Raw genomic sequence first — 22,836 nt, forward strand, 5'->3', positions numbered from 1 at the left:
ACTAAATCTACTTGAGTAATGTGGGTGGTCCAGTGTCTCATGTCACATGTAAAATGTTTTCACTTCTTCTTCGGTTAACAGCTCCACCACTGAGATGGGTTTTACTGTTTCTCTTTCCGACTCTCAGCCATCAGACGTCTGGTCAGTCTGATTATTTATTACATGTTAAACATCACCATCATCTTACATGGTTTTATAGACATGTATAGACAAAACTGCAGGATTTTAATTGAGATGTTGCTGATTTATGGCCCAAATTCTCCTTCAGGATCATTTTCAGTGGAGGTTCAGTCTCCAGCCTCAGGGTTCCTTGGTTCCGCTGTGTCTCTACACTGTGCTCTTGTAAACAACATGGATGCTCGAAACCTGGAAGTGAGCTGGTACCGTCCCAGAATGCATAACACCCCGATCCTCTCCTACAAGAACACACAGATCCAGAAGAGTCCTGTAGATGTTCAGTACCAGGGCAGAGTGTTCCTGTTAGGAGAACTGGAGAAAGGAGATGTCTCTCTGAAGCTGGAGAACCTGACGCTAGCAGATAGAGGAGAATACGTGTGCCATGTGAGCAGTGATAACTGGTACGACAAGGCCACGGTGTCCCTCACAGTGAGAGGTAACGCTTAGTGCATCATTTAATTTAACAAATGAAACGCTCGTGATGGATCTAACTGTGGTATCTCTCTCTCTCTCTCTCTCTGTCTCTCTCTCTCTCTGTCTCTCTCTCTCTCTCCCTCTTGCTCTGTCTGTCTCTCTCTCTCTCTCTCCCTCTCGCTCTGTCTGTCTCTCTCTCTCTGTCTCTGTCTCGCTCTCTCTCTCTCTCTCTGTCTCTCTCTCTCTCTCCCTCTCTGTCTCTCTCTCTCTCTCTCTGTCTCTCTCTCTCTCTCTCTCTCTCTCAGTGGTGGGATCCACTCCTGTTCTCTCTTTAACTGGAGCAGGAGGAGGACAGATAAACGTTAGCTGTCAGTCACATGGGTGGCTTCCTGAGCCGTCAATCACCTGGACAGATAAAGAGGGGAGAGATCTGAAACATCTGAGCGAAGACAAGTTCACCAACAGTAAGATCTACTCATGTACAGGTACAGTAAAGAACCTCATAAAAAAAGAAAAGAACCCCAAATGATCTCACCTTTTTTCTCAGGTTCTGAAGGGGTTGTAGATGTGTCCTCGTGGCTGATTGTGTCTCCCTCGGCGTCTGAGTGGATGTCCTGCTCTGTGGGTTTGTCTGATCAGGAGAGAAAAGAAGGCAGAATAAAGCCACACGCCCCTGCAGGTGTCACGGGTAATTCATACTGAAAAAATATCATTTATGTCAGGACATTTTAAAATGGTGGAATTGCAGAGAAGACTTCTGGTGATTTTGTTTATGTGAATGTGTGCAGATTCGTGGAATGGATACTTCATTGTGATTCCCATTCTTCTTCTCCTCCTTCTTCTGCTGTGTGCTGCTGGAATTACAGTGTATTGTAAAAAAGGTGTGATACAAAAGTTGACTCAATAATATATGAACCAGGAGAATGAATATAAAATCCAAATCCAGTCTAAAACTGTAGACTGACTCCAACAAAAAGGTTGGTCTGATAGACAGACACACGCATGGAGATCAGAACATTGTTACGTGTAACAGTACGGGGTGCTGATGGTGCATCACCAAAGAACAGAGAACACCTGAAAGATGAGGGCTGGAGCAGGTCTTTAAATGGTAAATGGCACACTTATATAGCGCTTTTATCCAGAACACTTTACACTGTGTCTCATTCACCCATTCACACACCAATGGTAGCAGAGCTGCACTGCAAGGCACTAACTTGCCATCGGGAGCAACTTGGGGTTCAGTGTCTTGCCCAAGGATACTTCGGCATGTGGGGTCACGTGGGCCAGGAATCGAACCGCCAACCCTACAATTAGTGGACAACCCGCTCAACCACCTGAGCCACAGCCACCCTGTCTTTAGGAGGTTTTTAGCGGGACTTTAGCGGGTCTTTAACGGGTCTTTAGCAGGTCTTTGGGCTGCCTAATTCAGGAGCGTTTTCTCTCTGTTGTAGGTCTGATTTTCTCCAAGAGAAAATGGACAGAATATACAGAAGGTAGGTGCTGGGGTAGTTCACTTCATTAATAAAGTCCAGCTAAATGAGTGATAATAACAGAAGCTTTGTTTACCTATAAAACATCAGGAACTCCATCAGAAACTGTACCTCTGAGTAACATCTGTATGGAGAATCAGGATCAGAATGATGCTCCATCTATCATTCCTCATTCTGTGGTTGTAGGTTGGTCCCATCTTCTCATCTATACACTTCCTACACACACCTGATCAGCAGTTTATCATCTAATTATGTTTTCATCTCAGAAAATATTTAAAAGTCTCTGTTCCTGAAACGTTCTGTTTATTCTTTCTTTCTGCTAATAGATATAGATCAAACTTCTGAGCAAAGGAAAAAAACACCGCCAGCTCCATGTCCAGGTAAAAGTTTTTTAAAGCAGCTTCATGAACCTCTAACACTCTCGCTAAACGTATCGGCCTTAAAGGTGTTTCTGGGGGAACGCTTAAAGATCCTATGAATTATTTTTTTTTACAACAGAGTGTTTCCCAAGTAAATGAGTTCCAAGTAAAACTATTTCCGAAAGTTAAGTACCCTTAATCACTCAATAAACCCGTAAGGAACCCAGAAGAACCTTATTGTATTTGAGTGTTTTATTTATAATAAAAGTTTATTGGTTTAAAGAATTTAAATTAAGTGACACTAGTTCTTCCATCTCTTGTATCAAGACACAAAATCAGTCCAATCTGAATCCTAGAAAAGCTCTAAATCTGTTTCTACTGATTTTCTGTTCTGTGTTTGTGAGAGCAGATCTCAATCAGCAGAAATCATCTGAACAGCAGAATCCTGAAGAAGTGAAAGAAACCCCACAAGTTGCAGGTAAATATACATTCATGTAGATTAATGGAGTTACAGAACAACAGTGCACCTCAGAATACTGATGTAGTCGATGTAAATATCAACTTTATTTAGGTTTATTACTGCTCTTTATTTTAAACACTGAAATTTAGAAACTTCTTTTTTAATTGTGCAATGTGCACATTACTGTTTATGTCATTTTGTTAGCTGATAGGTTCCAAAGATCTATATTTTAATATGTTTTAGAAAGAAATTCGTACAGCGCATAGGTATCAACTTCATTATTGAGATTTTTCATAGAAACATGCAGTGTGTATTCAAAATTATAACTGCTGCTGTTTGCTGCCGCTCACTTCTACTTTTCAAAAACATAACATTTGCTAAAAATTTAATACGAATGCACTGATAGTTCTGTTGACACCCAGAATCCAGAGAAGAGGACCCAGGATCCAGCTCCTTCTCCTCACCAGGGTTCTCCACTGCTGGTTCAACCACTGATAAACCAAACTTCACTCCCACCACCTCAGATCCCACATCCATTACCACAACCTCAGTTCACCCATCTACTGCCATCACCTCAAATCCCACACCTGCTGCTACCATCTCAGAGTCTGCCACTGTCTCCACAACATCTGCAGGAAGTTTCAGCTCAGCCAATAAACATCCTACCAACAATGTTGAAAGAAGAAGAAAAAACACCAAAGGGAGAAAGAACAAAGACAGAGCAAATGAAACAGAAAGCTCTTTTAACAAAGCTGAAGCAAGAGAAATCAGTACCAGGACATTTAACATGGAAAGCAAAGCAGACTGCTCTGAGTCCAAGCATCTCTGTAAGCAAGAAGCAGTAGAGAGTGAAGGTAAGAAATGTGGGGAAATGTGAACATTAAAATAACAATTTTACTGATTATTTTATACTGCTAAAAGTCTCAGTGTTGTTGGTTATTTTTATACAGATCTTGTATATACTGTATACGTACGATATTCCAGCTGTTGTATTTAGTGCTGTCTGTTAGATATTATTAAAAATCTGAATTGTAAATTAATTGTACTTTAGGTAAATACATCATACCATTTAACAAAATTCTGAATATTTCTGAATATACCATCTCATAAACAATATTGTTTTGTTAATCAGCGAACATTTCATAGTATACCATCTCACACTGCAAAAATACACAAACTGCTGTGTTATAAAATAGGTAAGAAAGCCAAACAGGTTGTGTGTGTGTGTGTGTGTGTGTGTGTGTGTGTGTGTGTGTTTTCCTTAACTGCTACTGTAAAGACCGGTTTGTTTTTAGAGATGCTAAAAATTGAATGGGAACGATCCTAAAGTGTCATCAGTCAGGATCAGAAACACATTATCTCTCAATACAACGCATATTCGTATTTATTCGATTTTACTGAGTTTGTAAAATTATTGATTAACTGTGATTTATGATTTTTCTAACAGATTTGGTCCAAGTGAAAAAATTCAAAGGTAAGAAATAAATTCAGTTTAACATTACTGACTTCCTGTGAGGTGTAAAGTAATAATAATAATAATAATAATAATAATAATAATAATAATAATGTTATTTCTGCAGTGAACATCACCATCGACGGAGAGGAAACTCCAGAGTTCCTGACACACGAGGAAAAGGAGGTGAAGTGCTCTACTCCAGTGAATACATGGGACAGAAATCCTGATGATGATAAAATCTTCACTCTGTGTAAAGAGAAGTTTCACTGTGGTAAACGTTATTGGGAGGTGAAAGTGAGAGAGTCACATAAAGAAGAGAAACTCTCCTGGTTCGTTGGTGTAGCGAGTGATGCAGCTGAGAGAAAGTACAGCGTCCCGTTTACACCACACAATGAACTCTGGGTTCTCTGCTATGAAAGAGAAACAGGGTTTTATATCGGAGACGACACAGAACGCATTTCAGTCCCAGACGTTAATAAAGAGCTCGCAGCAGTGGGAGTGTTTTTAGACTGTGATAAACACACACTGTCATTTTATAATATTGATACACAATCACACATCTACACTTTCACTAACGTGGAACCCAAAACACCTCTGCGTCCTCTGATCAGCCCCGGAGTCCGAGACATTCATCCTGTACGCATTCTTTAGTAAAGTAATCTTATCTGTATTTCTATAATTTGTGATTATGAAGTGTACATAACACATTCACAACATCTTCCATCTCTGAATAGTGAAATGATTCCTCACAGCTGTAAATACGCTCCTTTAGTACGGCTTACTGTAGTTAGAAAATACATTTTTATTATATCTTTACTGATATGACAATAAAGTGTGGACATGTAAGTTTGCTGCTTTACTGTCGGTTTTCTGTTTTGCTCCTTGAACTTTGTGAATGATTTCATTAAAATGGAACAAATTATATATATATAAAAAAAGAGACATTGCTGTAATTTCTTGTTTTGTGTGTAAAGTAAGTAGAAGATGACTGTGGCAGGTTTAACACTTTTATTAACACAAACTGCAGTAGTTCGTCAGAATTCATATTATACATTTCTGTATAAAGTATAATTTGGTTTTGAAATTCTGATATTTAACAGAACTTTAAACACGCAGTAGAGATGTATAATCTGCACTTTAATCTGGTACAATAACACAAAGGCCTAAATAATCAGATATGGCACATACTATTAGACTGTCTTGTGCTTCTTTAATAATAGATGTAATATATAAGGAATAAACAGTGTGTGTGTGTACAGTAAAATGATGAAGCACTGTCACGATTTCAAGGCAGAGACGGATACAAGTGCAGATTTACTTTTAATTAATAGCACAACAAAACAAGAACTATAAACACGATGCAAAACACTGAGGCAAAGACTAAACATAAACCAAAGACCTTAAACACAGCAGCATAGACAACGGCAAAGGAAAACAAACGTCAGATACAGAGTGCAGTGTAAACTGTGCTATACACAGGAGTGCTTGTTAACAAGAATGTGATTCAGGTGCAGGTGGTCACGTGACTGTGATGCAGTGAGGTGCAGTGGCTGCTGGGAACTGTAATTCAGAGTTCCTTCTCTAATACATGACACAGACTTACTGTTATCACCCTGAAACTGATTATTTTCTTTCAGCAGCATGTCACCAAGTGTTTTATTCCTCTTATACCACAGCAGTTTACCAATGATTAGAGTTTTAATTTATTAAATACTTTCATTTATACTTTATTATTTATCTGTTTATAGTTACATTTAGTGTTGTGGAATATTTGTGAAACAAGTTCTGTTGTCACTTCTGTTGTCTGGGTCATGTACATACAGCTGTGATCGATGTTAATCTTTAGATCCATTAAGTAAAATACACTTGTTGTTTATGTGGAACACTACCACAGATGTGGAACACTTACACAGATGTGGAACACTACCACAGATGTGGAACACTTACACAGATGTGGAACACTTACACAGATGTGGAACAGCAGGTGTTTTACGACACTTTCCAGTCTGAAGGTAAACACACACCTGGTTGGTCATTAAACTTTCCAGGAGGATCAAGTGAAAGTGAAAGTAGAAGTGACGGTCTGACTTCACTCCTCTCTGATTGTAGACGGACTCGCAGGTTTTCCAGCAGAACTTTACACATTATTCACTTCTTACTGGTTTATCTGAAGCTTTCGGAGAGTACAGTGTTCCTGCTGCCATGATTCCAGGTAAGAGAAAGGTTTCGGTGTTTCTTCTCCTCTGTACGGTGCAGGAACGGCGAGACTGTGACTGCAGATTAATCCGGTCGCTTGGTGAGAGATCTGATTCAGCATTCCAGAGAAAAGATCGAATTAAATCCTTCACCCACAAATATCACTTCATATCAACACTTCTTCAGCCTTCCGTCAGTTTCACTACCATGCCCTGCATCGAGTTCGTGGGAATTCGGTAGAAACCCCTGATCGAGGAAGCAGAGGCAGTAGAGGCAGTAGAGGCAGGAGGGGCAGGAGCTGGAGTGCGGGTCTATTCTTTCTAAATCCTCATCAGAACCAAAACAACTCCCCAGAAACAGGTCCAAACCCGCGGAACCGAGTGTGTGCGCTTTCCTGCGCGTCTTCCAACCGTCCATCCGAGGGGGGGGGGGGATTTCAAGGGGAGACGGTGTTCCATTTCAAACCGGAAATGAGGCGGGTTTTCCCCTCTTTTCCCACCTGAAAGCCTGCTCCAGGTTCACACACACTGCAGCATGAACGCGGTGTTTATATCAGACTCGTCTGCAGTGATCTGATCCGGTGTTTATATCAGACTCGTCTGCAGTGATCCGATCCGGTGTTTATATCAGACTCGTCTGCAGTGATCCGATCCGGTGTTTATATCAGACTCGTCTGCAGTGATCCGATCCGGTGTTTATATCAGACTCGTCTGCAGTGATCCGATCCGGTGTTTATATCAGACTCGTCTGCAGTGATCCGATCCGGTGTTTATATCAGACTCGTCTGCAGTGATCCGATCCGGTGTTTATATCAGACTCGTCTGCAGTGATCCGATCCGGTGTTTATATCAGACTCGTCTGCAGTGATCCGATCCGGTGTTTATATCAGACTCGTCTGCAGTGATCCGATCCGCGGTGTTTATATCAGACTCGTCTGCAGTGATCTGATCCGCGGTGTTTATATCAGACTCGTCTGCAGTGATCCGATCCGGTGTTTATATCAGACTCGTCTGCAGTGATCCGATCCGGTGTTTATATCAGACTCGTCTGCAGTGATCTGATCCGCGGTGTTTATATCAGACTCGTCTGCAGTGATCTGATCCGGTGTTTATATCAGACTCGTCTGCAGTGATCTGATCCGGTGTTTATATCAGACGCGTCTGCAGTGATCCGATCCGGTGTTTATATCAGACTCGTCTGCAGTGATCCGATCCGGTGTTTATATCAGACTCGTCTGCAGTGATCTGATCCGCGGTGTTTATATCAGACTCGTCTGCAGTGATCTGATTCGCGGTGTTTATATCAGACTCGTCTGCAGTGATCCGATCCGGTGTTTATATCAGACTCGTCTGCAGTGATCCGATCCGCGGTGTTTATATCAGACTCGTCTGCAGTGATCTGATCCGCGGTGTTTATATCAGACTCGTCTGCAGTGATCCGATCCGGTGTTTATATCAGACTCGTCTACAGTGATCCGATACGGTGTTTATATCAGACTCGTCTGCAGTGATCCGATCCGGTGTTTATATCAGACTCGTCTGCAGTGATCCGATCCGGTGTTTATATCAGACTCGTCTGCAGTGATCTGATCCGCGGTGTTTATATCAGACTCGTCTGCAGTGATCCGATCCGGTGTTTATATCAGACTCGTCTGCAGTGATCCGATCCGGTGTTTATATCAGACTCGTCTGCAGTGATCCGATCCGCGGTGTTTATATCAGACTCGTCTGCAGTGATCTGATCCGCGGTGTTTATATCAGACTCGTCTGCAGTGATCTGATCCGGTGTTTATATCAGACGCGTCTGCAGTGATCTGATCCGGTGTTTATATCAGACTCGTCTGCAGTCATCCGATCCGGTCTTTATATCAGACTTGTCTGCAGTGATCTGATCTGGTGTTTATATCAGACGCGTCTGCAGTGATCTGATCCGGTGTTTATATCAGACGCGTCTGCAGTGATCCGATCCGGTGTTTATATCAGACTCGTCTGCAGTGATCCGATCCGGTGTTTATATCAGACTCGTCTGCAGTGATCCGATCCGGTGTTTATATCAGACGCGTCTGCAGTGATCCGATCCGGTGTTTATATCAGACGCGTCTGCAGTGATCCGATCCGGTGTTTATATCAGACTCGTCTGCAGTGATCCGATCCGGTGTTTATATCAGACTCGTCTGCAGTGATCCGATCCGGTGTTTATATCAGACTCGTCTGCAGTGATCCGATCCGGTGTTTATATCAGACTCGTCTGCAGTGATCCGATCCGGTGTTTATATCAGACTCGTCTGCAGTGATCTGATCCGGTGTTTATATCAGACTCGTCTGCAGTGATCTGATCCGCGGAGGAACACCTTCAGAAAAGGACATGAAGGTGGAGGGTGACTTTAAATGAAGTTTAGAGCGACACAGTACAATAATATAATCTTTCATAGACGTGTTCATGTTTAAACAATAAATATAAACAACGTCGTTTTCCATTCATTATGTATTTATTTATTTATTTATTTATATGAAGTTGCTCAAGCAAGTGGCAAAACATTTAAACAGGTACTTCTTTCACCTGAGAGATCACAGAGTGATACATGACTTAAAACAGTCATTTTCCCTCACCCCCCACCCTCACCCCACCACACCCTCACCCCAAATAAACTCCAACTAAATCTACTTGAGTAATGTGGGTGGTCCAGTGTCTCATGTCACATGTAAAATGTTTTCACTTCTTCTTCGGTTAACAGCTCCACCACTGAGATGGGTTTTACTGTTTCTCTTTCCGACTCTCAGCCATCAGACGTCTGGTCAGTCTGATTATTTATTACATGTTAAACATCACCATCATCTTACATGGTTTTATAGACATGTGTAGACAAAACTGCAGGATTTTAATTGAGATGTTGCTGATTTATGGCCCAAATTCTCCTTCAGGATCATTTTCAGTGGAGGTTCAGTCTCCAGCCTCAGGGTTCCTTGGTTCCTCTGTGTCTCTACACTGTGCTCTTGTAAACAACATGGATGCTCGAAACCTGGAAGTGAGCTGGTACCGTCCCAGAATGCATAACACCCCGATCCTCTCCTACAAGAACACACAGATCCAGAAGAGTCCTGTAGATGTTCAGTACCAGGGCAGAGTGTTCCTGTTAGGAGAACTGGAGAAAGGAGATGTCTCTCTGAAGCTGGAGAACCTGACGCTAGCAGATAGAGGAGAATACGTGTGCCATGTGAGCAGTGATAACTGGTACGACGAGGCCACGGTGTCCCTCACAGTGAGAGGTAACGCTTAGTGCATCATTTAATTTAACAAATGAAACGCTCGTGATGGATCTAACTGTGGTATCTCTCTCTCTCTCTCTCTCTCTCTCTCTCTCTCTCTCTCTCTCTATATATATATATATATATATATATATATATATATCTGTCTCTCTCTCTCTCTCTGTCTCTCTCTCTCTCTCTCTCTCTCTCTCTATATATATATATATATATATATATATATATATATCTGTCTCTCTCTCTCTGTCTCTCTCTCTCTCTCTGTCGCTCTCTCTCTGTCTCTCTCTCTCTCTCTCTGTCTCTCTCTCTCTCCCTCTCGCTCTGTCTGTCTCTCTCTCTCTCTCTCCCTCTCGCTCTGTCTGTCTCTCTCTCTCTCTCTCCCTCTCGCTCTGTCTGTCTCTCTCTCTCTGTCTCTGTCTCTCTCTCTCTCTCTCTCTCTCTCTCTGTCTCTCTCTCTGTCTCTCTCTCTCTCTCTCTCTCTCTCTCAGTGGTGGGATCCACTCCTGTTCTCTCTTTAACTGGAGCAGGAGGAGGACAGATAAACGTTAGCTGTCAGTCACATGGGTGGCTTCCTGAGCCGTCAATCACCTGGACAGATAAAGAGGGGAGAGATCTGAAACATCTGAGCGAAGACAAGTTCACCAACAGTAAGATCTACTCATGTACAGGTACAGTAAAGAACCTCATAAAAAAAGAAAAGAACCCCAAATGATCTCACCTTTTTTCTCAGGTTCTGAAGGGGTTGTAGATGTGTCCTCGTGGCTGATTGTGTCTCCCTCGGCGTCTGAGTGGATGTCCTGCTCTGTGGGTTTGTCTGATCAGGAGAGAAAAGAAGGCAGAATAAAGCCACACGCCCCTGCAGGTGTCACGGGTAATTCATACTGAAAAAATATCATTTATGTCAGGACATTTTAAAATGGTGGAATTGCAGAGAAGACTTCTGGTGATTTTGTTTATGTGAATGTGTGCAGATTCGTGGAATGGATACTTCATTGTGATTCCCATTCTTCTTCTTCTCCTTCTTCTTCTGCTGTGTGCTGCCGGAATTACAGTGTATTGTAAAAAAGGTGTGATACAAAAGTTGACTCAATAATATATGAACCAGGAGAATGAATATAAAATCCAAATCCAGTCTAAAACTGTAGACTGACTCCAACAAAAAGGTTGGTCTGATAGACAGACACACGCATGGAGATCAGAACATTGTTACGTGTAACAGTACGGGGTGCTGATGGTGCATCACCAAAGAACAGAGAACACCTGAAAGATGAGGGCTGGAGCAGGTCTTTAAATGGTAAATGGCACACTTATATAGCGCTTTTATCCAGAACGCTTTACACTGTGTCTCATTCACCCATTCACACACCAATGGTAGCAGAGCTGCACTGCAAGGCACTAACTTGCCATCGGGAGCAACTTGGGGTTCAGTGTCTTGCCCAAGGATACTTCGGCATGTGGGGTCACGTGGGCCAGGAATCGAACCGCCAACCCTACAATTAGTGGACAACCCGCTCAACCACCTGAGCCACAGCCACCCTGTCTTTAGGAGCTCTTTAGTGGGACTTTAGCGGGTCTTTAACGGGTCTTTAGCAGGTCTTTGGGCTGCCTAATTCAGGAGCGTTTTCTCTCTGTTGTAGGTCTGATTTTCTCCAAGAGAAAATGGACAGAATATACAGAAGGTAGGTGCTGGGGTAGTTCACTTCATTAATAAAGTCCAGCTAAATGAGTGATAATAACAGAAGCTTTGTTTACCTATAAAACATCAGGAACTCCATCAGAAACTGTACCTCTGAGTAACATCTGTATGGAGAATCAGGATCAGAATGATGCTCCATCTATCATTCCTCATTCTGTGGTTGTAGGTTGGTCCCATCTTCTCATCTATACACTTCCTACACACACCTGATCAGCAGTTTATCATCTAATTATGTTTTCATCTCAGAAAATATTTAAAAGTCTCTGTTCCTGAAACGTTCTGTTTATTCTTTCTTTCTGCTAATAGATATAGATCAAACTTCTGAGCAAAGGAAAAAAACACCGCCAGCTCCATGGCAAAATTATAACTGCTGCTGTTTGCTGCCGCTCACTTCTACTTTTCAAAAACATAACATTTGCTAAAAATTTAATATGAATGCACTGATACTTAGTTCTGTTGACACCCAGAATCCAGAGAAGAGGACCCAGGATCCAGCTCCTTCTCCTCACCAGGGTTCTCCACTGCTGGTTCAACCACTGATAAACCAAACTTCACTGCCTCTGTCTCACATTTCAAACCTGCTGCCCCCATGTCAGAGATGGAACCTTCTGCTATCACCTCAAATCCCATAACTGCTGCCTCCAGATCAAATCCCACCCCCCCTATCACCAGCTCAAATCCCACACCTGCTGCCCCCATGTCAGAGATGGAACTTTCTGCCATCACCTCAAATTCCACACCCACTACCACCATTTCAGAGACCTTGCTTTCTGACAGACCCTCAAATCATACAACCTCTGCCTCTGCCGCAAATCCCAGACTCACTATCACCAGCTCAAATCCCACACCTGCTGCCACCCCCTCAAATCCAACACCTGCTGCCACCCCCTCAAATCCCACACCTGCTGCCACCAACACAAAGCACACTACCGCCATCTCAGAACCCAGACTTGCAGCCATTATCTCAACTCCCACAACTAGTGCCACCCCCTCAGAGCCCAGATCCATTGCCACCATCTCAGAACCCAAACGTATTATCAGTATTTCAAATCCCACATCTGCTGCAATTGTCTCAAATTCCAAATCCAACACCACCATCTCAAATTGCACACCTGCTGCCACCAGCTTAAATGCCACACCTACTGCCAGCAACTCAAATTACACACCTGCTGCCACCATGTCAGAGCCCAAACATACTGCCACCTTCTCAGAGTCTGCCACTGTCCCCACAACATCTGCAGGACAATTCATCCCAGTCAGTAAACATCCTACTAACAATGCAGAACAAAGAAGAATAAACATCAAACAGAGAAAGAGAAAAGACAGAGCAAATGAAAGAAAAAGCTCTTCTGGCAAAGCTGAAGCAAGAGAAACCCCTGTCAAGAGTTCAAGCACAGAAAACAGAAAGTTCAAGCGTCTCTGTATGGGAGAAGCAGCAGACAGTGGAGGTAAGAAATGTGGACAAAATGAAGAGAAAAAGTGTGAAAATGTGAACAAAAAAATAACACGGACATTAATTTCCACCAGGGGAGAGCGATTCGATGAACGTGGATGAGTCTACCTGTTCTGCCCCAGAGGAGGACACCATGGATCATGAATCTGCTGCGGACTCCCACCATGTGCCACCTACTGAGGACCTCAGCATGCAGTGTGACTGAAGTTTATTACGCTTCACCTTTCAGTTTTTTACTGATTATTTTATACTGCTAAAAGTCTTTATGTTGTTGGTTATTTTGGTTATTTTTATACAGATCTTGTATATACTGTATACGTACGGTGTTCCAGCTGTTTTATGTAGTGTCTGTTAGATTTTATTAAAAATCTGAATTGTAAATTAATTGTAGTTGAAGTAAATACATCATACCATTTAACAAAAATCTGAATATTTCAGAAAATGTCATCTCACACTGCAGAAATCACGGGGTTTTATTTATTACATTTTCAAATTTGTTTTAATTATTTATTTCTTATGTTTAACCAGATCAGAGCTTTCTTCAAAAATAATTTTTGACATTTAACATGGTTTCCCAGAGAATTCTGATGGCTGCCATGAATGAATTATATTAATGTGTTACAGAATAGGTAAACTAGCCAAACAGGTTATTGTTGTAAATGCACTGTGTGTGATGTATCTGTACGGGATGTTGTTGTGATTAAATGTCTTGAAATTATATATCAGCAAAAATAACCTTACAGTTTTAATTACTACTTTTTTTAAATGCATGATATTTTTAATAAAAAAATTACATCAAAATTGGCAATGTCATTATAATTTTGAAGTTAAATACATGGACGGGGTTTGGGTTAGGGGTTAGAGTTAGGGGTTAGGGGTTAGAGTTAGGGGTTAGAGGGGTTAGAGTTAGGGGTTAGAGGGGTTAGAGTTAGGGGGTTAGGGGTTAGGGGGTTAGGGGGATAGAGTTAGGGGTTAGAGTTAGGGGTTAGGGGGATAGAGTTAGGGGTTAGGGGTTAGAGGGGTTAGAGTTAGGGGTTAGGGGGATAGAGTTAGGGGTTAGGGGGTTAGAGGGGTTAGAGGGTTAGGGGTTAGAGGGGTTAGAGTTAGGGGTTAGGGGGTTAGAGTTAGGGGTTAGAGGGGTTAGAGTTAGGGGTTAGGGGGATAGAGTTAGGGGTTAGAGTTAGGGGTTAGGGGGTTAGAGGGGTTAGAGGGTTAGGGGTTAGAGGGGTTAGAGTTAGGGGTTAGGGGGATAGAGTTAGGGGTTAGGGGGATAGAGTTAGGGGTTAGAGTTAAGGGTTAGGGGGTTAGAGTTAGGGGTTAGAGGGGTTAGAGGGGTTAGAGTTAGGGGTTAGGGGGTTAGAGTTAGGGGTTAGGGGGTTAGAGTTAGGGGTTAGGGTTAACACACATCTACACTTTCACTAATGTGGAACTGAAAACACCTCTGCGTCCTCTGATCAGCCCTGGAGTCCGAGACATTCATCCTGTACGGATTCTTTAGGAAAATAAAGAGATGTGTATTGTTATCTTATTAAATCTCCATGTGCTTGGAAGAAAACTTCTTTCCTTTGATGTTATGTGTTTGGTCTAATATCACACGCGTTTTTCTGTATTCGAATCTGAGCTGTGAACTAATGAAGCCTGCACTTCAGCATGTCCATGCTCCCGGGACCACAGAACACTTCACCGTTCGATCCAAACTACACCCCCGGTGTTCAGCAGCGTGTGACTGAAACACAGCAGGAGACAGTGGGGCAGCCAATTAACAGCTGATTCCTCTGATATCTGATAATCCATGAGTCTCAGTCCTGTACACACTCTTTTCTCTAAATCTACCAATCCTGCACGCTGGAGATCTTTATCTAAACTCTCTTCATCTTCATCTCCTTCTCCAGCTCTGTGAAAGCTCAGTAAGTTCAGGTTTAGAGAACGTGTGAGATGATTCACACCGACTCTCAACTCTAACCTGAGAGTGTGAACCCAGGTGAACTTTTATTACCTTCATTAAGACTTAACGAGGTGAACCTGTGACCCGTTTCAGTCAGTCATCAGCTCCATGAACATCAGGTCAGTGTTTAAACATTACAGCAGGTTAGAAAACATCTGCTTCTTCAGCGAGAGAACTCTGAACTCTGAAATCTACAAACTCGATTCTGTAGATAAACGGTACAGCAGAGGTACCTTTTAATTTATTAAGCTACAGTGGATATAAAAGTTTTCACGCCCCTGTTTAAATGGCAGGTTTTTGTGAAGTAAAGAATGCCAGTGAGATCAATCATGTCAGATCTTTTCTCACCTTTAATGTGCAACTGCAAAATATACAAATAAAAAACTATAGAAACTTTTTTATGGAAAAAATACAAATGAAAAACTTACAATAAGCTAGTTGCATAAGTGTGCACACCCCTAAACGAATACTTTGTTGAAGCACCACTGCACCACTCAGTGTTTCTGGGTAAAAGTCTATCAGCGTGGCACATCTGGACTGGCAAACAGTCTAGATCTTCAGATCGTGAGGGCATCTCCTGTGTACAGAACGCTTCGGGTCACCTCACAGATATTTAGCTGGATTCAGGTCTGGGTTCGGGCCGGGTCATTCAAACACACTGACCTTCTGGTGAAGCCGTTCCTTTGCTGATTTGGATGTGTGCTTCAGGTCGTGTTGAAAGGCTTCAGTTTACACATCTGTACAATGCGTGGCCTTTATTTCAACAGACCAGTGGAGCTGTAGGAACATATTTAAATTCAACTGAAAAAAACATCAATTGACTCAATAAACTTTGTTGTGTTTATGTGTAAAGAATGAAGTACTGAACTATTACTGAGCTATGTATGTGTATGTCAGTTGTAATTAAGAGATTTTGCAGTACAGTGTGTATGATGAAACTGGAAGCTGGTATTTTAACTCCTGACTGATTTGAACAGACTGTACTGTATTCCTTTATTTTCACCTCCACGCATTAACACGAGGGTAAACGTGTTGTAGGAATTCCACGCGATACGCCGTGCTTTACGTCCGCTGCTACAGTAATATATACAGTAGATAAATATTTATAGCACATATACACCAGCTGGTGTAAATATTCTGCTGTGTACTCAAATGCCAGAATAATGTTAAAGTCATTTACATCAGATAAACACAGTACAAGGACAAAATGTTTTTATTCATATAGAAGTACAGAAAAGACATAACATTATTATAGATTTTAATACTTACAGTGTAAACACATAATTTAACACAGAATGAGCATGGCGAGACTTTTTAATGTTGTGTTAAAGAAAGAGCGTCCTGTTCAGGAAATTTTATAAAGTGTAAATGTCCAGGACCGAAATTAAAAAACCCTACAGTTCAGTAGACTGTTATAAAGTGCTTCCGTGTTGGACCGATGATAAACAGGTTACTTCTCTCCAAATATCACTCCATATCATCTTTAATATCATCTTTAATATCATTTCATTTCATTGAAGGGAATTTTACTGTAACGGAATTTAATCATAAAGCACCGAATACGTGGCACTTTTGGTCACATCTTTAACTTCAGGCTGGAAAGAAACGTCCTGAAACGTCCATGAGGTTTTATGGGGTCACTGATGCACGAGGAATTAAACGTGAAGGGCACAAAGAGTGGATGAAATGCAGAAAGAATAAAACCCTGAGTTTTATCCTAAATGTAAAATTTGCACGTGGCTGCTGTACAGATTAAACATGACACACAGCCTGGTAGAGAAGTCTTTAGATTAAAACTCGGTATTAAAGTCAGGAAACACACACGTGTTGAACATGAACATCACCGTCCACAGCACGTGCAGTCTACAACGGTGTAAAAATATCTAACAAACTCTACAAACTTCACTTTCTGACAGGATTTCAGTTTGGCACAAAATGCATCATGGGATTTCTACGATATTTATCGACCGACCTTCTCCTGTGTCCTGTTTGAGCTTTTATCTACATGTCTTTATAAAAACTGAACCAGTGACGTGACGGCAGAATCCACAAGATCACAACTCTCAGGAACATACTTTAGAGAACACGTGGGTTCTCCGTGCAGCTCGTTTGTAAAGCATGCAACACCTACACACACCAGAAGTTCCCGAGAAGCTCGCGTCAACTTCCTGTACAGCTGGACAACAACGTCAAACGAAAAAGTCACTTTGAGAACACGTCTGATGCAAAATGTGAAAACTGCCGGAGTGGTTCTGTCCTGCATCGGAGAGAGAGATGACCTTCGACCCTGAATCGTGCATCTTACTGGCAGTGTCCGAGTGGAACCACGAAGAACCCTACAAAGAACTTTTGTAAAAAATACTGTTCAAGCTTCAAGTTTTTTGTCCACAAACAGTGACAGTGTGATGCAGAGAAGCGGCACCAGGCCGGACCTCGTCTGCATCGCAGTGGATTTCTGTCTTTGCATTGATTTGCATTGAGTTTGGTTTTAGTAGTGTGTCTGAGGTCCAGTGCCCTCTTCTGGGAACACACACCGCTGAAAACATAACGAAAAATACTAAAGATATATTCAAAGTAAAACTAGTGTCTTTAAAAACAGATCTCAGAACATCTGTCCACTGGTGTCAGGTTCTGATGAGTCACACCACCGTCTCCTGCGCTTTAGCGTCCGTGAGGAACGTGTCCAGCTGTGAAAAGTCCACCACGGCATCGCTCTTGTTTACAGAAATGTCTTTGAGATGGTCCTCATCACTTTGGTCCTTGGCGAAATTAACAAAAACCTGAAGAAAACAGAACGAGATAAGAGACCCATGTGGAATGATCATAATTAAAACATAATGAACTATAGAATAGATACAGCACATAAAATACACCGTAAGTGTTCATCAGTTCATCAGGATTTCAGACGTGATCTTCTTAGAACCCTTTCTGATTGGGAACCTCTGATGTAGGGGTACGAGTCTACATAGAAGCTAAATTTGAACAGTACACCTAAAATCCAGCTCAGCACGTTCTTCAAGGGTTCTCAACTAATGTAACAAGGTTCCATCAAGCGCCTTTAAGGATTTTCTCAGCTGGAGAAACTGATGAATCGTGTACATGGGGTTCTTCGCTTGCTAAATTTGGTTTCACTCAGAACATCTTACTTGGTCTAGCGTGGTCTGTGAGACGGAGTAGTCCTCGATGTGGAGCTGCGCTTTGTTCTTGGACAGGATGTTGAAGATCCGAGCCAGTGAGGAGAGAGACGATGGAAGCTGGTACTGCAGCATGTTCCTGTGTTTCTCCTTCAGGGTGCTGCCGGGTAGCTCGCGCTCAATCAGCTCCATCACCGGCTCTAGACGAGGCTCGGACCCTGCCACGCGCAGGATGATCGTGTAGCCATCACCAAACCTGAACACACAATACTGATCAAACTCCGTTCTGAGGGAACTTCACATAAAGAGCTCCATCACGCTTGTTATTGAAAGCGAGAGCTGTCCTGGGTTCCTACCTGTTCTTTAGATGCTGAACACTGCCCAGGCAACGGAACCTGCCATTGACCATGATGGCCATGCGAGTACACAGAGCCTCACACTCCTCCATACTGCCATGACGAAGAGAGACCGAGTTAGACGCAACACCTCCATTAGCGAATAAAGGTTTACGTTTAATGTAAATTTAACAACAAAAACAAGTTTCAGTCTAAAACCCTAACATGTTCTTTGGTTTGTCCTTCTTGGGAACCTTCAGGGAGACAGACCCAAACCCTTGAAGGTTCTAGACTGAACTTTTTCTCTAACAGGACATGTTGAATACTCTCGAGGGATTTTGGGCACATTATGGGTTATTTGCTTTCTACACAGGTTCTACTTTCTTAAAGAAAACCCTCTGGTGCAGGATTCAACATGGAACCTTTAAAAGTTCCTCTAAAAGGGACAAACTGAAGAATTCAAGAACTTTATTATTTTCAATCGTACTAAATACAAACTCAGAATAAAACTGAAACTTTTATAAAATGACTCTTAAAAAAGGTTAAATCCTTAAACGTGCTATATAGAACCCTACAGAAAACATGCTACATAAAAGCCCCATTAGAATGCTAGATCCCGTAAACGTTCACACAGCCCTTGAGGAACCTTTCTCTTTTTTTAAAACAAGACTTCAACATTTTTGGAAATTCTAATTAAATTCTAATAGAAAAGTTCTGTTCAGAAAGTCCATACACTCGCAGTATCAATAATCTCCTTCTGGTGCTTACCTGTGTGAGGTGAGAACGACAGATCGTCCCTCTTTAATGATGCTGAGGATACAGTTCCACAGAGCACGTCGTGCTTTCGGGTCCATACCGGTCGTGGGTTCGTCCTGTTCCAAAACAAGAACAGAGTGACGCATAAATTCCCAGAAAAACACAGGAACTGGGTCACTGTGTCTCGCTGTGGTTCTGTGCTTCGTCAGGACTTTAACAATCAAGCATCAGAGCCCTGTGTGTGGGGTTAAAGAGCAGCAAAAGGCATACTGGAGGAGAAGGAGGATGAGGGGGGTGGGGGGGATGGCAGATGGGTATCGTCTGATTCCTGGAAGCCAGGACGTGACCTCTAATACCTCATCCCGAGCAGGAACACTGTGTTCTCCCAGAACTCGGAGATCTAGGTTGTTTTTGCTTATAGAGTAAAGGAGGCTCGTGTCTGGTTTACACTCACCAGGAACACCACAGGTGGGCCTCCAATCAGAGCGATGGCCGTGGAGAGTTTGCGCATGTTTCCTCCGCTGTAGCTTCCTGCCGATTTGTCCACATACTTCACCAGACCCAGTTTACGGATTCCCCACTCTGCCACCTGAAACAGCACCAGGTACGAGGGTTAGCACTGAGTATGTGTAATGAACGTTTTCAATAACGCCCCGCTCTAGCGGAGTACTAACCTCGCACACTTCTTTTTCGGGCACTCCACGTAGAATGGCGTAAAACTCCAGGTGCTCTCGGCCGGTCAGCAGGTCGTTGATGGCGTCAAACTGAGGACAGTAGCCCATGTTCTGATGCACCTCATTGATCTCCGTCAGCACGCTGAAACAGAGTTTACAATCAGTTTCTGTAGAAAACGCGGTTACGTATTAGATATCGCAGTACACCGCAGCGTGCAGATGAATTCTGCATTCCGGTGTCGATTCATTATCTGTAACAGCGGCTCTGACAGTAGTGTCGCTGCACATGGCCTCGGTTCTGCTCAGCGTACCTCTTGCCAGCTAAATAAGCCTCTCCGCTCGTGATGATCGAATCTCCAGTGAGCATCTTGAAGGTACTCGTTTTTCCAGCGCCGTTCACACCAAGCAATCCAAAACACTGCGAAGAGAAATGGCGTATTTAACATCGCACGCGTAATGCACTAAAACATCATGTCTTGATGATATCTGGAGCTCTGAGGAGGTTTTACCTCTCCACGTGGAATTCCCACACACAGTCTGTCCACCGCTGGCTTCTGCTTCCTCTTATACACCTGTGATGATGTCACACCATCACGTTATTGCTCGAAGCTCTTATATTTACAGCTTTCTCTTTTTATTCATGCACTGTAGAAGAAGCAGGAAGTGATCTAACCTTGGTCAGCTGTCTGAGCTCCAGGATGTCACTCTGTCCACCTCCACCCAGAATCCTTTGCCTCTCCCTGGCCACGTCCTCGTCCTCCTCACTGACTGGCTTCAGGTGAGCACTAAAGCCCCTGTAGGCACCGAGGTTTAATCAGCTTACAGAGAACACAGAAGACTCAAAGATAAATCCACTGAGGAACCGAGGAACCGAGGAGTTACCTGGCCTTGATGCAGAAGCGATACTGTATGAGCACTGTAATGCAGAAGAAGACCACGCCTTCCACTGCCATAGCAAAGAGGTTCTTCCCCACCATGTCCCATGCCAGAGGAGAACGGAACCGATTCTCACCTAAGGATCCGCAGGTTGGAAATCATTTATATACTTCCAGAACTGAACAGAACCACAAATCACGGTGCTTCTGAACACAGCTTATTATTCTGTTGAAGGGAACTTTCCATAAAAAAAGAAATCACTGGATCTTACCGAATCTCTCCAGAGCATCCGCCATGGCCTGGTTCTTCACCATATCGATCAGCCCACGTCCCAGGCAGAAGTGAGGGAAGATCAGGAAGACGTTTTTCAAAATGTCATTGATGCCACCGACCTCCTGCATCAGGACACAGCGCAGAGCGTAGCGTTGTACTTTTATTATTTTAATACAACACAGTGATATAAAAGCACATTTTTACAATGATTATTATGAAACATATACATACTATACGCTTATTATAAAAATATACACACCCCTGTACATCACAGTAACTGAATTCCGTATTAATGTGCGAGATTTGAAACGAATAACACGTTACACTCATGTTACAGCCATGTTCTGTCCCTCATCCCTGTCTGTTACAAATATTATTAACAAAGCTTGAAATCCACGCGTGGGCGTGTCAGGGGTGTTATCACCGTTTCATCATGAGACTTGGTCAGATCAGTCGAGTGATCTGAGTGAGACCCCCGAGTGATTCGAGTGACCCGCTCCGAGTGATTCGCGTGACCCCCCCCCCCAGTGATTCGAGTGACCCCCCCCAAGTGATTCGAGTGACCCCCCCCCCTCAGTGATTTGAGTGAGACCCCCGAGTGATTCGAGTGACCCGCTCCGAGTGATTCGCGTGCCCCCCCCCCCCAGTGATTCGAGTGACCCCCCCCAAGTGATTCGAGTGACCCCCCCCCCAGTGATTTGAGTGACACCCCCCCAAGTGATTTGAGAGACACCCCCGAGTGATTCGAGTGACACCCCCAAGTGATTCGAGTGACCCCCCCCAAGTGATTTGAGAGACACCCCCGAGTGATTCGAGTGACACCCCCAAGTGATTCGAGTGACCCCCCCCAAGTGATTTGAGTGACACCCCCGAGTGATTCGAGTGACCCCCCCCCCACCCCCCGAGTGATTCGAGTGACACCCCCAAGTGATTCGAGTGCCCCCCCCCCCAAGTGATTCGAGTGACACCCCCGAGTGATTCGAGTGATTCGAGTGACACCCCCCCCGAGTGACCCCCCCCCCAGGGGCGGTTCTGTGCACGATTCGTACTCACATTGCTACCGAAAAGCTCCAGGACGAAGGTGGACACGCTGCCGTTGATTCCAATGAGGATGTTGACGCTGGTTAGGACCACGTAGGCCGTGCTGGGGATCTTAAAGAAGAATGATGCTGGGTACATCAGAGGAGTTATGGACCAGCTGTACAGAGACAAACACAACAACACGAGTCTTCAGTCTCATGGAGGACAGATACAGCTTTAACAGCAGCAGGCGAACATCTGGCTGAATTTACCCATAAAGCAGTAAAAGGAGCGCGAGGACAGGAAGGTTGGTGGACGAGACATAGGCTTCCTGCTGGAAGCAGACGAAGATGATGATGACGAGTGTTGCAGGGACGATGTAGTTACACTGGAAAAGAAATACAAGAAAGGTTCGGTTAGTCTGAACCCTAACGCTAACCCAGTTACCACGGAAACAACAATATACAAATATCTTATCCAAATAAGTCACGTACATCGACTACGTTTTATTCTACCGTAAGAAGAATACAAAACTACAATAAAAATAAGATGGCTTTTAACTGAGAAGTTAAAAATTCTGTCTAAAACCCATGTATAATATATTTAATTATTATAAAATACACAGAAAACTGCGTGACAAGGTAAAGCGATGAAGTTACTCTTACCCAAGCTTGATTATTTTCCTCTAACAGCATGTCCCCATGTGTTTTATTCCTCTTATAACATTATTCCTCTTAAATTTATCAAAGAATGCAATACTTTTATCCAATTATAGTTACATTTAATATCGCAGAACGTCTGTGAGACGAGCGAGTTCCTCTTAATACTTACGTTACAGCAGCTATAAACACTCGTTCCC

At 43.1% G+C, this 22,836-nt stretch overlaps 3 protein-coding genes across 3 annotated transcripts in view; 2 read left to right on the forward strand and 1 right to left on the reverse strand.

Moving 5' to 3' along the window:
* The window catches only part of LOC128603976 (butyrophilin subfamily 2 member A2-like), a 6,781-nt gene extending 1,216 nt beyond the window's left edge, over positions 1-5,565 (forward strand). The window contains exons 2-13 of the mRNA XM_053618748.1: positions 82-141; positions 269-613; positions 897-1,055; positions 1,139-1,279; positions 1,380-1,472; positions 2,043-2,084; positions 2,172-2,267; positions 2,408-2,461; positions 2,850-2,918; positions 3,323-3,754; positions 4,348-4,374; positions 4,481-5,565. Coding sequence (XP_053474723.1) covers positions 82-141; positions 269-613; positions 897-1,055; positions 1,139-1,279; positions 1,380-1,472; positions 2,043-2,084; positions 2,172-2,267; positions 2,408-2,461; positions 2,850-2,918; positions 3,323-3,754; positions 4,348-4,374; positions 4,481-5,007 — 2,045 coding nt within the window. The 3' untranslated portion in view covers positions 5,008-5,565. The remainder of the gene's footprint in view (positions 1-81; positions 142-268; positions 614-896; positions 1,056-1,138; positions 1,280-1,379; positions 1,473-2,042; positions 2,085-2,171; positions 2,268-2,407; positions 2,462-2,849; positions 2,919-3,322; positions 3,755-4,347; positions 4,375-4,480) is intronic.
* A 601-nt stretch (positions 5,566-6,166) lies between these two features.
* LOC128603975 (mucin-5AC-like) lies at positions 6,167-13,699 on the forward strand. The gene is made up of 10 exons (XM_053618747.1): positions 6,167-6,568; positions 9,287-9,346; positions 9,474-9,818; positions 10,304-10,462; positions 10,546-10,686; positions 10,787-10,882; positions 11,453-11,494; positions 11,582-11,677; positions 11,979-12,959; positions 13,039-13,699. Exons 1-10 carry the CDS (start codon positions 6,559-6,561, stop codon positions 13,167-13,169), a joined length of 2,061 nt encoding a protein of 686 aa, XP_053474722.1. The 5' UTR covers positions 6,167-6,558; the 3' UTR covers positions 13,170-13,699.
* Positions 13,700-16,104: 2,405 nt separating this feature from the next.
* abca1a (ATP-binding cassette, sub-family A (ABC1), member 1A) overlaps positions 16,105-22,836 on the reverse strand; it is a 30,692-nt gene continuing 23,960 nt past the window's right edge. The window contains exons 38-50 of the mRNA XM_053618746.1: positions 22,250-22,365; positions 22,011-22,155; positions 20,956-21,079; positions 20,691-20,820; positions 20,482-20,602; positions 20,318-20,380; positions 20,120-20,226; positions 19,809-19,950; positions 19,589-19,723; positions 19,147-19,250; positions 18,400-18,492; positions 18,056-18,299; positions 16,105-17,689 (exon numbers count right to left, since the gene is read on the reverse strand). Of these exons, the coding sequence (XP_053474721.1) occupies positions 17,549-17,689; positions 18,056-18,299; positions 18,400-18,492; positions 19,147-19,250; positions 19,589-19,723; positions 19,809-19,950; positions 20,120-20,226; positions 20,318-20,380; positions 20,482-20,602; positions 20,691-20,820; positions 20,956-21,079; positions 22,011-22,155; positions 22,250-22,365 (1,665 nt within the window). The 3' untranslated portion in view covers positions 16,105-17,548. The remainder of the gene's footprint in view (positions 17,690-18,055; positions 18,300-18,399; positions 18,493-19,146; positions 19,251-19,588; positions 19,724-19,808; positions 19,951-20,119; positions 20,227-20,317; positions 20,381-20,481; positions 20,603-20,690; positions 20,821-20,955; positions 21,080-22,010; positions 22,156-22,249; positions 22,366-22,836) is intronic.

Source organism: Ictalurus furcatus, chromosome 29 (assembly GCF_023375685.1).
Source record: "Ictalurus furcatus strain D&B chromosome 29, Billie_1.0, whole genome shotgun sequence".
Taxonomy (NCBI): Eukaryota; Metazoa; Chordata; class Actinopteri; order Siluriformes; family Ictaluridae; genus Ictalurus; species Ictalurus furcatus.

Coding starts and splice junctions, on each gene's coding strand:
- LOC128603975 (XM_053618747.1), top strand. Junction 9,819..10,303: donor GGTGTCCCTCACAGTGAGAG/GTAACGCTTAGT, acceptor TCTCTCTCTCAG/TGGTGGGATCCACTCCTGTT. Junction 11,495..11,581: donor ATGGACAGAATATACAGAAG/GTAGGTGCTGGG, acceptor ATAAAACATCAG/GAACTCCATCAGAAACTGTA.